The sequence below is a fragment of the Syngnathus leptorhynchus genome, chromosome 11, assembly GCF_054491065.1.
Source record: "Syngnathus leptorhynchus isolate UIUO chromosome 11, UIUO_Slep, whole genome shotgun sequence".
NCBI classification, from domain to species: Eukaryota; Metazoa; Chordata; class Actinopteri; order Syngnathiformes; family Syngnathidae; genus Syngnathus; species Syngnathus leptorhynchus.
Window position 1 is genome coordinate 6,872,784 of NC_141205.1, and position 14,452 is coordinate 6,887,235.

At 40.0% G+C, this 14,452-nt stretch overlaps 1 protein-coding gene across 1 annotated transcript in view; it reads left to right on the forward strand.

Annotated features, from left to right (window-relative positions):
• The window catches only part of LOC147049155 (low-density lipoprotein receptor-related protein 1-like), a 63,189-nt gene that overhangs the window by 9,003 nt on the left and 39,734 nt on the right, over positions 1–14,452 (forward strand). Inside the window, exons 2-6 of the mRNA XM_085924892.1 lie at positions 1,691–1,813; positions 10,391–10,528; positions 12,690–12,809; positions 13,190–13,318; positions 13,412–13,675. Coding sequence (XP_085781018.1) covers positions 1,691–1,813; positions 10,391–10,528; positions 12,690–12,809; positions 13,190–13,318; positions 13,412–13,675 — 774 coding nt within the window. The remainder of the gene's footprint in view (positions 1–1,690; positions 1,814–10,390; positions 10,529–12,689; positions 12,810–13,189; positions 13,319–13,411; positions 13,676–14,452) is intronic.

Here is a 14,452-nt window from a genome sequence, read left to right on the forward strand (position 1 = left end):
TCACCAGCACCTCGTGCCCCACCCACAGCTTTTATTGGAAACAGAGTATCCTGCCAGGCTCCAGCATTGAAATAAGCTGTGGACGGAAGACAGGCGCTGCCTGCTACAGATGTTCTTGATCTCTCCAAACATGCAAACAAACAAAGACCTTTGAGAAAGGAAATAGTGATGCATCCTGAGTGTAATCCTGGCTACCGTTCATGAATAAATCAAAACCTTGTGACTTCTCAGAGAGAAATTGTACCATACCATGCATACACACACAAACACGCACACACACACACGTTAAGTGGAGTGCGGCAATATGTCAGGATAGATTCTTTGTTTTTAGGTTGAGCTCCGTGGAGGCTAGCTTTAAATGTAAATGCCGTCACACTGCTTAGCTGCCTTTATTCCATCATCTGTGAACGATGATAGCACACTTTCCCATCGTAGTGCCAAACAATTCCGAGGTGACAGCGGTATTTCTTAGTGATTTCTTTTTTTTTTAAAATATATTCTGCCCATGTCGTGTGAAACACATTGAAACCTAAAGACTCTTATCAAGGGGTTGACATTGTCATTACCCACGGAGGTCATTCAGAGTTCCAGAATGATTGTGGTCCGCTTTCGAACCGCAGTCAGGAGAGGCAGTAAAGTCTTGGGCTTTTAAGACCGGCTCATGGTTTAATTCTTGCTTGTAGACTGACAGGTTGCTGTTGGAAAAATGCTACGTTGCTTCCTGACGACGACTGAAGTTCCCCTTGAGCGATTATAAAAAGTACTGTATCACAGAGAAAATGATTTTTCACTGTAATGGGTATGAAGATGGCAGTGAGGAGAAAACGAGTGTTTCATAAGAAACTTTCATAAGACTAGCTGCCTTTTCACTGTCACAATGGCCTTCATCAGTCACTGACAACGCGTTATTAAAGGAAACTCACTAAACCCCCAAATGACTAATTGTAGCCAGTGTGTGCCTAATGATTACTTCATGATTGATCATTCAAGAATTACGCTAGATATCTCACAGTATCTCACTGCAGTGATGTAGTATGATCACTGTTCCTAAAAGTAAAAATATTATTAATTATTATTATAATTATTATTAATTAATTATTGAAAATAACAAAAATGATTCATACATGAATTTGATAATCGATGAGTTGTCGATTAATCGTTGCTTCTGTAGTTTGTGGAGAGTTTAGATTACACATGAAAGATGTAACAATTATAAAAATAATAATAACAAAACTGATTAGTACATGCATTTGATAATCAATTAGTTGTCAATTCATCGTTACATCTGTAGTTTGTATATAGTTTAAATTACAGATTATGATTCATGCGAAACCCGCTTATGTTTCTGGTTCCGGTGACCCTTGATCTAGTCTCTCTGCGGGTCCACGAGGATTTGTCTACATTGTGTTTGATTGGAACTGGAGGGGATGTTATTTGATCTGATCATTGCATTGTACCGTTGGAACCATTGACCTGAATACACTATATGGGAGCTTCAAGTTTATGCAAAGATTTTCCAAGATGCTTTGATTGCAACCACTTTTCTTTTTCCATCAGCCAGCAACTCTCCAATGGTAAAGAATGAAATGGACGCTTCAAACTAATGATACCCGAGGAATAAATATCTTTGACTTAAAAAGGATTTTTTCTTCTCGAGTGTTTTAACATATTCTGATCTGTTGCTTTTCAGCTCCAAAGACCTGCAGCCCGAAGCAATTTGTCTGTAAAGATGGCGTGACGTGCATCTCAAAAGGATGGCGCTGCGACCGCGAGAAAGACTGTCCGGACGGCTCGGACGAGGAGCCGGATGTTTGTAAGTGTTTCTAAAAAAAAAAAGTCTACACGGAAGCCATACATTTTTTTTATTGTTGTTGTTGTTGACTCTGATTTTGTGGATCTTTCTGTATTTACAGAAAACCTTGGCTGACATTTAAGCATTCAGAGTACATAATTGGAGCTTTGGTGGAAGTGAATGCTTCTTCAGCTCTAAATATGCGCATCATGTAATTTACAGACATTGAGATGGTTCAGGATGCCTATTTTTGTTTTTTTTAATCATTCAGTGTGATGCGCATTTACCTTCATTTATTTCCAGCATATTGCGTTACAAACGAATGTAATTACAGTTTGAAAATTAACATTTAAAGTTTACGCAGAGATGGATTTCTGTTGACTTCAATTTTTCATCCCCTTAACACTTTGTGATTGACTTAGATTGAGAGCTCTATTTAATTTATTTGGCGTGACGAGCGAAAACAATTGGGTGTTTTGTTTGCTGTCCATTGAGGTCATTTTACAGTAAAGCTTATGATCATGGAGATTTACGATGTTTTTTTTTTTTCATCTGGGATGGAAGGTATATCCTTTTTTCTTCCAGCGCCACAGTAGATGCGGTTAATGAGACAAAATGAATGTACTAAAAAAAGACAGCCTTGTTTTCAAAGTCTACGTTAGAGATGAAATGCTCTCAGGGTGGATCCCTGGTGAGGGAATGAGAGCAGCAGTGTCTCTCTCTGGTCAGCTTTTAGTTTTCCAAGAGGAGAGGACGTTTGGACGTAGGGGAAAAAGTGTGTGTGTATATACGTTTGACATGTTTTTGGACGGTTGGCCTGGGTGAAGTTTCGAGTTGAAGTCTAGACGCTGTAAGAAAAAAAACGTAAGCGAGTCAGTCTGGAAGTCATTAAAGACGCAGCCACAGCAATGGAGAAACCTGCTGTTTTGCACAACCTGCTCCTTCCTCCTCCTTCTCAACTGTGGGCGAGTCTGCTTCCATGTCTCTATCTGGGACAGAGACAACAGTGACTGCATCCCTTGTCTCATTCTAAGTCTCGCTTCTGCCAGTACCTCTGACGGGATTAGCGCACCCAAGAAACTTGGCTTCACACTGTGGTAGTGGAAAAGGTGAGCCAGAGAAAGGCCTTTTTTTCCACTAAGAGGGCAAAAAGTAATGAGAAATATCTTTTTTATTAATCAGAGGTTGCTTTGGACCTCTGAAAAATGTCGTCAAAAGATATTTTGGACAGTAATCTTTGAGGAACCCATCAAGTCTATCAAACACCAGAGAATAGAATAGAGAATGCAATTCAACATCAGTGAATGAATGTACCAAAAAAATCCGACAGACACATAAAAAAGCTATTACAGATCACCGGTGTCAAACCTAAGGCCCAGGGGCTAGATCCGGCCCACCATGTCATTCTATATGGGCCATGACATCAAATCATGTCAACTCCTATGATTCTTGCAAAAATCCATTCCATAATTTTTAATTTGCATGTGTAATAAATAATAATGTTGAGATTTTGTAAGAATTGTTGTACCCCTTTTTTACAGTAATTTGAACAATAATTGAAGAAAACATTAGTTCTGATTTCAAAACTAGTAAACCAGTTATTTGTTGTGTATATGTATCAATACGAGGCAATTAAACTTTTATTTGGTATCACTGTCATAACGGCCCTCTGAGGGAAGCTGTAACGACAAAGTAGCTTGCGATAAAAATGAGTTTGATACCACTGTCACTTAGAAATTGTTTGGCAGGGAACTGCGGAAAGAGCATCACATTGAACACATCTGAAGGAGACTCACTATTAAATCACAACAATGGAGCTTGTCCTTGATTTAATCCATTTAAGCTACAGTAAGGAGACTAGCGTGGAATTTGGTGTGTAAGCTACAACTTTACCCCCAGTTTTAAATCTAGTAACTTAAAACGCTAACAGTTGTGCAAATAAGAGGCAGCGTGTTAAAACTGCATCACTTATTACCCATGAGCCTAACAAGTCTGCTGCCTTAAATCTATCATACTGTAGAATGCAAACGAAGGGCTAACGGAAGTTAGCATCTCATCTATTGTGGTCATTTTAAGCCATCAAACACCTCACAGATTTGAGTAGGTACATCCAAAAGAAAAACGGCATTGAGTTTCACATCATTGGATAATTTTTCTAAATAAGAATGTCAGTGAAGGTTATATGAGTTAGAATGGACTGTAATTGTGGTTCTCTTTGGAATTGCAGACTACCATCGACGCCTTCCCCTCATCATGTTTTTGTCCTTCTGGTGCAAGGTCTGTCTCTGACTCACAAGCTTTTCCACGACCACAGTGTAAAGTCAAGTTTCTGTTTATTGCGACGGGGCACTTTGGCGAAGCTTTCGGTTCAACGATGCAAAAGGAAGGTTTATTGATTCCTTACGTGGATGCGGTTTCACAGCGGCCCTTGTCGGCGGGGCGGCTATTGCCCGTGAAGTCGGCCACTGTCCACTGCAGCTGCTGTATTTCTCTCACAATGCTGTCCTTTGTACCCCGGGGTGCTAGGGCACACTGGAATAGAGGCATACTGACAGAGGACAACAAAAACTCAACGGTTGTTTGCGCATATGCCCTTTTCTAAAGATCTACATTCACAATCAACAATCAGCCAAGCTACAACATGAGACAGTCCAAATGTCGGTCGGATGCGAGGCGTGTTTTTGAGCTCCTCGGGCTGTAGAATTAATTTTCTTTTCTGCAGTGTTCCCACGTCGAAAGCAAGGTGGCCTTGGAAACATAAGAAGTGTAATGCCGGCTGCCGGTGGCCTGTAATAAGAACACTTTTACAGTCTGGTCCCCCTAAACAGCAATTAGCCTTTTAGGAGATTGACAGCCCTTGTAGAAACCCCCTTCTATTGTTGGAATTATATACATTGGAATCACTAGAAAGAAACAAAAAAAGAGTCTCGTGCAATAGTCATGACCCCTCGTGTCACTTCAGAACGAAATAATGAGTTTTCTTTTTTATTTGTTCTGCATTTACACTGTCATGCACTTGACAGTTGACCCCAGACGATGATTACGATGCTCACATATGAGCAAGGAAATGAACTGTTTGATCTTGACACTGTCGCCTTAAAGCACCCGGCATAGAAAGCTCATCACAGACAAAAACCTTGACATGAAAGAACATGTTGAGGATCCAAGGAAGGAAACAATTACAGGTGTGCGGAAATACACACTCGCAAACATGCATAGTTTTGTTAAGTCGTGTATTTCTTTAAAACCTGTTGAGATTTTCATTTGTTATTGGTTGGTTCATCTAAAAAAGTTAAAAACAATATTCGTAGTCAGATACCCACTGCTAGTATAATAATTATTAACAGACAAGTAGGGGTAACTTATTAACTTAACTTACATTTATTTCAAATTACATTCCTAAAGTTCAGGATGTTTCATTCCCTTGTTTGTATCAATCGTTCAAACAGCAGCTACTAAACGTCAGCATAAACAACAAACTATATATTTAAGGGTGTGCTGGTCTGCCAGCCACCAGTCTAGGCCAATTTTAGACAAGTCTGGCAGAAGCTGCCCTCATGAAGAAAGACAAGAGGGCCCATACTGTGTTCAGCCAAGAAAAGTGCGCCGGGGGTTTAAATTGAAGAGGGGGAGAGGGGTGTCATTATGTAATCCCAGCAGGGCTTCCCACAGACAGTGTCGGAGAAGGCCAGAGGCACTCCAAGGGGACTCAAGAGACAACAGGAAAGAAATAATGTAGTGAAGGCATTAACATAGAACATCTGGTTTGGACTGGTGGTGCGATCTTTTAGAATGACGTCAGCTGTTGGTCTTCTCTTGCCCCTCCTCCTTACCTTTCATGAGTGTGGCTTTTTATGGGATGTCAGCCACCTGGTTCTACTGAAGATCACACGGTCAAAAAGACATTATCATTCCACATCTGTTGGGAATAATTCAGCGTGGAGAGCCCGGATGTTATAGTAGCAGATGGCCTCTAGTGGCCACCCTTTCCCAACTTTGATCAGATAAAATGGTGTAAATTCCAACGGCATTTTTTTTCAGTGTCCTGGTTTTGATTACTGTAGATTTTTTAAATGAACACAAATGAATATTATATTTGTTTTGCCCCCTTTTGCTTTGCTAATCGGATATGTGCAAATCATTTGGCTCTAAAAGTAAATTTCACCAATTATTCATGAGATAAATAAATGTGTCCTCATAAAAGAAAGTTTTGTTGTGCTAAATTAGAACAGTACATCACAATAACAAAGCTAAGACACTAAAAATGTTTTATTCTTCCATAACCTATGCTAATATTGTACAGCATGTTTGTTTGCTTGGGAAATCGGGTGTTGTCACAAAAGTCTTGACAAAATCTTGTTTACCTTTGCATGATAGAAGTGTTTGCTCAGTGGTTTGTCCCCCCCAAGGAGCAGTTGGGCAGCTAGATTTGGTCAAGTTTGTTATGCTATGGAGGGCTGGATTCAGGCTTCCTGCTTAGCCTGTCACCTTGCCAGCTCTCCCAGGAGCCCCCCCGCGAAGGATTGCAAATGCACTGTTGATATTTCTGAAGAGCAGCACTGTGAATAAAAATGTCTGGCCTGTGCAGAGGTTACAAAAAATGAAAGCTTCAATCGGTGTTACACTGTATTCCAAACAATGTGATGCTCTGTTTTTCCATGGAACTTTGAGTTCTGGACTCACGGACTCTTAACTCTGAATGAAGAAATCTCCTGAAGATCTCTTTGTAAACACACTGGTTGAATGGCCAGAGATTTTGTAGCTCAGGTTATATTTTGTAACACCTCATCTGGAACTTTCCTGACACATTTTGTATGCGCGACAAGTACTCGCTCTTCCAGTTGTATCATGTCCTTTCACAGCCTTGCTGTGTTGTGATTACTTTGCTCCAGTTGTATAGAAGCTTCATTTTTTTTTTTATTGGCTCGGCAGATGTTGAAGACAGGTCAAACACTTCCCTGAGGGTGCCAGGTCGAAATTCACTTGCTTCATCCAAGAATGCATCATTCAGGCCATGGGCGTCACAGACCGTGCCAGATGGTCAGCCTACTCCTCGGTGGTTAGAAAAAATATTTTAATGTGTCATTAAGGGCGTTAAACTGGTGCAACACTATTTATGAGGTATATTTACGGATCAGCTTGTTTAATTATTCATCGTCATCTGGTTGGATGGATAATATTGGATAATCTAAACATGTTGTTAGAGCATATATTTGGGAAATCTTCGTTTGATATGGATTGTTGTTAGAGAATCCAGTGACTTTTTGCCACGGCGAGTATGATTACATCACTGCCAGGCCTAATGTGTGGGTGGTGTTGGAAGAGTGGCGTCTGAATAACATAATCCGTGACTAATAAAGTCATCTTGTAGTTGGAAGAAGTCATCTCCTTATCAATTGACACGGTGGTAATATTTTGACAAATGAAGATGAAATCAGAATGAGGAGAAGTGAATTGACTAGTCAGTCACTTGCCAGACGAGTTCAGAGTTTAAAATGAGGAATACCTCAGGATCAATTAGAGCCGTCAGTCTGTTAGGCATGAATGAAAATAAAGAGATTGTAATTATTGAGGGATTTCTGACTATAAATATGAATTTAAATTCTGAAAATGACCCCTCACCTCGACATGAGGTGAACGAGCGTGCCAATAGTAATCAATCGCCCGCCTGTCCCCGCTGCGTCTCGTGGCCATAACCCCCTCTGGTCTCTCCTCATGTGGCCGTGCCACAGTTCAGATCAAGGTTTGCACATGACACCGCTTACGACACGTCAGCTCAGTGTGATTTGTATGAGGCCACAGCCGACTTAGGTGATCAAACAATGGTTTTATTTCGCGTGGCCCGATGGAGCATGTGATCCACCTCTGTTTGCTGCGACTTAATAACTCGACGCGTGCACCGTGTCTGCAGTCCTGCATGTCCTGTTTTGATTGAAGACAGGTTTCTTTGGCTAGAATAGTAGATTGAGACACTGTTAAACAATTTGTTTGATAAAACTATGGCTATTATGATTGAATATTATCAAATACTTTTACAATCGAGTACTCCATCGATTAATTGAATGATCTAAATTGTTAAAAAAATAACATGTTAAAAAACAATTAAACAATTGTGAAGCAATAACACACAAGAGTTTGATGGTCACTATGTTCTAAAACAGTTTTGAAAAAAATATTCTCCAAACAATTACGCAAATATTAAAAGTAAAGATGATTTGTTTGATAATCAATTTGTTGTCAATTCATCGATTAATTTTGACACCTCAAGATAAAACATCTATGGCCTCCTAGGGACATAAGGGGCAAGCACGGGTACAGTAGAAATAGACCTCATCTTTAAGAAAAAAAAAAAATCACACTATTATCACAGATTCAACTTTACCATTAACATTTGGGTGACATGTTTTTCAAAGTTTTTTTCCGACAATTCCCGGATCTCCATCGGAAAATATTAGTCACCTCAATACAAGAGTATTCCTGCCAGATAGCGTTGCTTCATCACCACAGGGGAATTTTGAATAAAAGGCGGCGTTTTCTTAAAATGAGTAGCCATTTCCATTGCAGTGCTACTATCTGCTGCCAGCTCACCAAAGAATGGGGCCTTGTGGGACTTTGGAGCGATTCCTATGAATGAGGTGTTCAATTAACTGCTGCGAGGCTCCCCTATTCTTTCTCTTCCCTTTTTCCCTCACTTCAATTGTTTTCTTTTTTTGGTAATTGACCACACATTTATTCGACGCGACACATGAGGCATGACAAATCGATTCCATGTGTCCTCTGAAAAATGAGTCTCGATGAGGTTACTTCAGGCCTCGTCAAAATAGTTTGATTGTTTTTTCGCATGTCATTTCATTTGGGGCAATTCTTCTTTACTAATTAACACCTTGCATTTGATTTTTCCTCATATTTAATCTCTTGCCCAAACAGGAGTAGATTTGGGTCAGCTGTTTGATGGCAAGGCCGCAGCCCGCTTGTTATTATGGCTCCCTGTTCTTTATAAAACGTGTAAATCCAGAATGGGAACCTTTGTTGTCCAGTGTTAAGTCGGCAGCTTAGCGATAGGAGAACCAGCACGGGGGAGAACGTCACACATCACCCTGATACGATTGTGTTCACATACCCGCCCCCTTTTAGTATTTTATCTTTTGTTTACTCTGAGCATGTAGCGCCTTTTAAAGTCACTTTCAAACTTGTTTCCTTTTCAGTTTGCTGTCATTATAAACCAATTCAGTTCAGTGTTGTAGTCGTAATTTTTTTTTTTGCTCAGACTTTGACAGCAATGATTTAGTAAACATGGTTCATGGATTAGTTGCTATGATGAATCAAAAGAAAGTAAATAATTTGTGCTTTTGTTTCGCCCATTAATCATGTCGCACCGCCCTTCTTCGACTTGGAAAATACGTCACAGCCGTTGGGAGAGGCTTCACAAAATGGTGGGCGACAGGACAGATTTCTTGCTGAGTCATTTGTCCTTTTGTGGATGAAATAATGGTTGGAGTCACAAGGCAGCAAAAAGAAGTCAAGTCGAAAAAGCTCCTGCGTTTCAATTGTGCAAGTCGAGTCACTTGTTTCTTAAATTCAAGCTGTAAAAAAAACTTTATGGAATTTGACAATGTCTGCCCAGACTGGTGTTTACTCGAGATATATTTTCTCCCTTAGTGATCCCAAAGATATCTCTCGGCAAACACCGCCATGCATGCATGCCTGCCGGCCACTGCACTGGCATGCTTTTTGTGGGTGTTTGGTCTCTGCGTGGATGTGTGCATGATGTCAAAGCACTGAAGGGGAAATCATGTGTTTCTAGCTGTGCTGCTTTTCGTCTATGGCTCCACTTGCATTGCATATGTCGGCCTTGTGGTTGCCCCGTGAAGTTGTAGATCCTTAAAGGAAGAAAACACTAAAAAATACGTGCTTGTTTTTTAACCTACTCATTGGGTAGTTTTGGATTTTGAGCAGATTGCGTTACTTTTAGGTTGAGGTTACTAGCAGGTTGGGTTAATTTTTTGACCATGTAGTGTCGGTGGATGATTGGATTTTGGGTGGGATGATGGGCTATTATTTTTGAGTTTGGGGGACAGAATATGTTTACTAAAAAAATCAAAGAAATTTAATCTAAAATTCTTCAAAAATGTTTGTAGTGGCTGGACGGCTCATTTGGTAGCACCGTTGATGGGTTTACTACTTAAACCAGCTTGTGTTATTTTGACCCACAAAAAAATTATTAAGAGACAAAAAAAACATGATTGATAACATTGTAAAGGACAATATAACATCTTAACACACATTTACAAAGTTCCAATAAAACCTGTCATCTCATGATTAGTTAGGTTACATTATTGTCTCATAAAATCTGAATTGAGCCTGACTGCCTTGAATGTTGCAGAGGTTCATCACTTTTTCATTAAGGCTGCGTGAAACTCATCATACACGGGACAGAATTATCGTCTCACTGGAACCACTTATAGTGGAGTGCTGCTGAGCTTGACCAATTTGGAGAAAACTAAACTTCACATTTCAAACCCCTAGTTCACACAAAAATATCCTGAATTTGAATTGATGACATTTTGGCTTGACCACATTTGTGTTTGTCTCTATCAGGCCCACACAGTGCCGTGTTAAAGTGCCCACCGAATGAGTACCAATGCGGCGGGACCGAGCTTTGCATCCACATGAGCAAACTGTGCAACGGAGCTCCGGACTGCACCGACGGCTGGGACGAGGGACCACACTGCCGAGGTATCGCCCTTTTCACTTGTCACGCTCATCCTCACCACGTGGCGACACTTCATCTTTCTCTGCTATGTTTACGCTTATAAAGTATCGACCTTGTCAACATCTTCTAGCAAACTGAGATTGTCTGTGTACGTGTGTTGTTTTCATTCTCTGCTTGGCTTTAATGGGCGGACAATTGAGCGGCTGTCAATCAAAGCTGCAGCCAGGAGGAGATTCTTCTCCCATTAATCTGATATTATCTGAGACGAGCAACCATTTAGTGTCGACCGATGCTGCAAATGTAAGTCGATCAGGAACGGGCAACTTAAATGCTAAAGGGGGCAACAGTTTCTCATCAGCGCTACATTTGAATTTAATTATGGAGAAATTTTGCTTTGAACGTGACTAAAAAATCATTGACACGTTATCTTCTATTCAATACAAAAGCAGAGTGTTGTGAGGATACAAAAACATCTAATCATCACATCAATGTTAGCTGTCATGATTCCGAGTGGGAACATGATTTTTTTTTTCACAGCAACTATTTGTGGTATGCATCTGATGGGCTTGTTTACATTGCTGCCTGTGTCGCTTCACCAAACACATTGGAGTTGTCGAGCGCTCTGGCTTGTTTTGGAAAATTCCACCCATATCTGTAATTTCAACTGCAGCTGTGAGCCTCCGAAGTTCGCACAAAATCTCATGTGCAACTTACTGTCGTACATTCTTCCGATTCAGCGCAATGCATCGAAAATTGGCCATGATGCATTTTAGTCAAGTTACTCATCAGACACATCATCAAAAATTTCCCGGTAGGCTGCTTAACCCCCCCCCCCCCCAAACACACACACACACACACAAATGTGTTATGTTCTTATGTAATTATGTGGGAACAGATTTGTTTTTGTAAAATGGTTCCTTGAAGAGGTGATTTCTATCCAGGCTCCGCCCACTATTGCTGCAACAGTTTGATGGGATTTTTTTTCTGGGCAAAGTGATTCAGACCGAAGTGCGTGTGAGTGTGCACTTATATATGTCTGTTTGTATGTGTGCATGAATAAAGGCGATGAGTCACGATGATTTATAGTCACGATTCTATCTTGAGATGGTCAGCAGACATGCATCAATTTTAAATCTGTGCAAGGCTTCCTCATTACGTTTGTTTTCCATTGTTTGTTTCCTTTGTGTTGCTGTTAAGTTTGGACCAAAAAATGGTTGGTTGTGAAAGATTCCTCTTAAATTGTTTGCGTAACTGAATGCTGGAACCTTAATAATGGTCAAACAGTCTGTTCCCTACTAAAATGTTTGCATAATAGAAAGGCATTTAACAAACAATAACACAAAAGTAAAATCACAAATAAAAGACAATAGGACTATCCTTTGTGATTCCCAGAGGGGACGTTCAGGTCTTGCAGCAATAAAAAATATATATAATTATTTTTTTACTGGGGGTTTCAAATCCTATAAAACTGTAGTAGCAGTGAAGACAGGACAAAAATTTTGATATGAAAATAGCAAACATTTTGTTGTTGGAAAGAGGCGGATAAAATGAACATTTTGTTAGACTTGATTTCTCCCTTGGCTGACTCATCCTCTTTTTGTGCATTTCTTTTTTTTCTCTCTCTTTTCTGTGCTTTCTAGTCAAATAATGAGCCACTTAACTGAAGCTCAATTGAAAAAGTGCAACTTGTTGGTCCAATTCAATCTGCTTGACTTGTTTTTATTCAAAGATTGCATTTCAAGTCGTAGTGACTTACTGAGCTGACTCTGGGGCTTTTATTCTTAAACCTATTATTTGCAATCACTGCACTGTCACGAGAAGAACCCTGGCCACATGCTGTAGTTAAGTCCAAACACACACACACGCATGCACGCACGCACACACACATGCACACATGCACTATGTACTTAAGCACACATGCTGACTTGTAAATATTGCCCAGAATGTGTATACTGGCAGCTTCAAATGTTCCAAGTCCCAGCAGAATGAATTAAATCTGACTTTTAGTACATTGAACACATTCTTGTACAAATTGAAGCCCCGATCGTCTCGCCATCACCGCCACAAATGACTTTCATCTTCACACAAATGATATGTCCTGCTATGGTATGTCTTTGCACTTGTTCCACAATTGACACTTTGTCATATCATGTGTCCCTTTTCTTTTTTTTTCTCTCTCCACAGAGTTTATATCCAACTGCTCACTCATGGGCTGTCAGGATAATTGTGCAGTGACTCCAGCAGGGCCAGCTTGTTACTGTAAAAGTGGTTTTGAGATCAGCTCAGATAGAAAAACATGCGAAGGTGAGTGATATGTAGAGTTTATGCAAATTTACTTGAAAAAAAGTGGACGTACACTTTGTTCCACATAATTTTACGTTAAGCGGAATGAAAACAAGAAAATCATTTCAAGTAATCCATATCAAATATTGCTGGTCCTTTTTTTTTTTAAATCATAAATATAAATATATAAATACCAATGTGCCTGCTGAGAAAGATGTTTCTTGTTTTTCAAAAATAATGAAATATGCTAAATTCTTTATACGGGAATTTTTGAGATTCAGAGATGTTTGTTACATATACTCGCAGGACACCTCATTAGATGCAGTTGCAGAATTTAAAACAAAAAGTTTACGAAATATTCCAAATGCTTATTCATGGATTCCAATACGTGTGTGTTGCAGATTTTGATGAGTGCACTGTGTATGGGACGTGCAGTCAGTCCTGCACCAACACTGAAGGCTCTTATTCTTGCTCCTGCGTGGAGGGCTACCTGCCACAGCCGGACAACCGCTCCTGCAAGGCCAAGAATGGTAAAAACGTTGCTGACAGCAGCACTTTGGCCCAGATGCTATGAATATTCTTTTCATGCCCCCCTTCCTCGTATTTGTATTTGTTCTGCCCAGTCCCTGTGGACCGTCTACCTGTACTGTTGATCGCCAACTCCCAGAACATCCAAGCCACCTCATTGAGCGGCACCACAGTCCACAGTCTGCTGTCCACCAGTACTAAGCAAACCACAGCCATGGACTTTCTGTACGCTCAGGAAATGGTCTGCTGGATCCATGTAGGAGAATCCCCCTCGTCCACGCATCTTAAATGTGCCAAGATTCCCAATCTTAAGAGCTTCACTGAGGAGAGAGTCATCAACATCTCTCTCAACTTGCATCGTGAGTACAGCCAAAAACTCTTAAATCACAATTAACATGCTTTGACAGGAGTGCAGGTAATTTATTTAAATTAGTGAGATCTAGGCAAAGACTCATAACTTGCAGCTCTTAAAATGCAGTTTGCATCTTAAATCATCATTTGCATATAAATGAATGGAAAGCTATCAACCCTTTCCAGCTTCCCCCCCAAAAAAGTTTTTTCAATAAGGAAAATAGCACGCTATATTCTACATTATAAAAACATGTAGCAGTAACTAGAGATGTTTGTTACTCATAGTTATAACTGTAATGATTTATCTTATAAATCTTAAATGATTTATCTAATTACATCCTCTGTGAAAAAACAGCCACACTATTTCTTTTGTACTACATTCAATGCAATGAGTCAAAATCTTTCATTCTTTTAGCTAATTCTGTAATACATTTGTTTTTTAGAAAAGGATCGTATAATTCTATGATTATGGTTTTTCATGCAGGTCAGGCATAAAGGCGGCTTGAGCATGAATAATACATACAGAGCAAGATTTTAACATAAAACTGCATCGGCCGCTCTGTAAGATTTGTTTTCTACCACGGTCATATCTGGAAACAGCCCAACAGGAATCGGAAATCGGCCTGTGTGATTAATTAGACCAGAAGTTTAAGTCAGATTTAATTGGTCATAGTCTCCCCGCCACGTGCCACTGCTGCCACTGCTCGGATTTTAATATCAGACATAAACAAGCCAAGGGCACATAGCATGTCTGATAAAAAAAATTATATATTAACACATTGAAA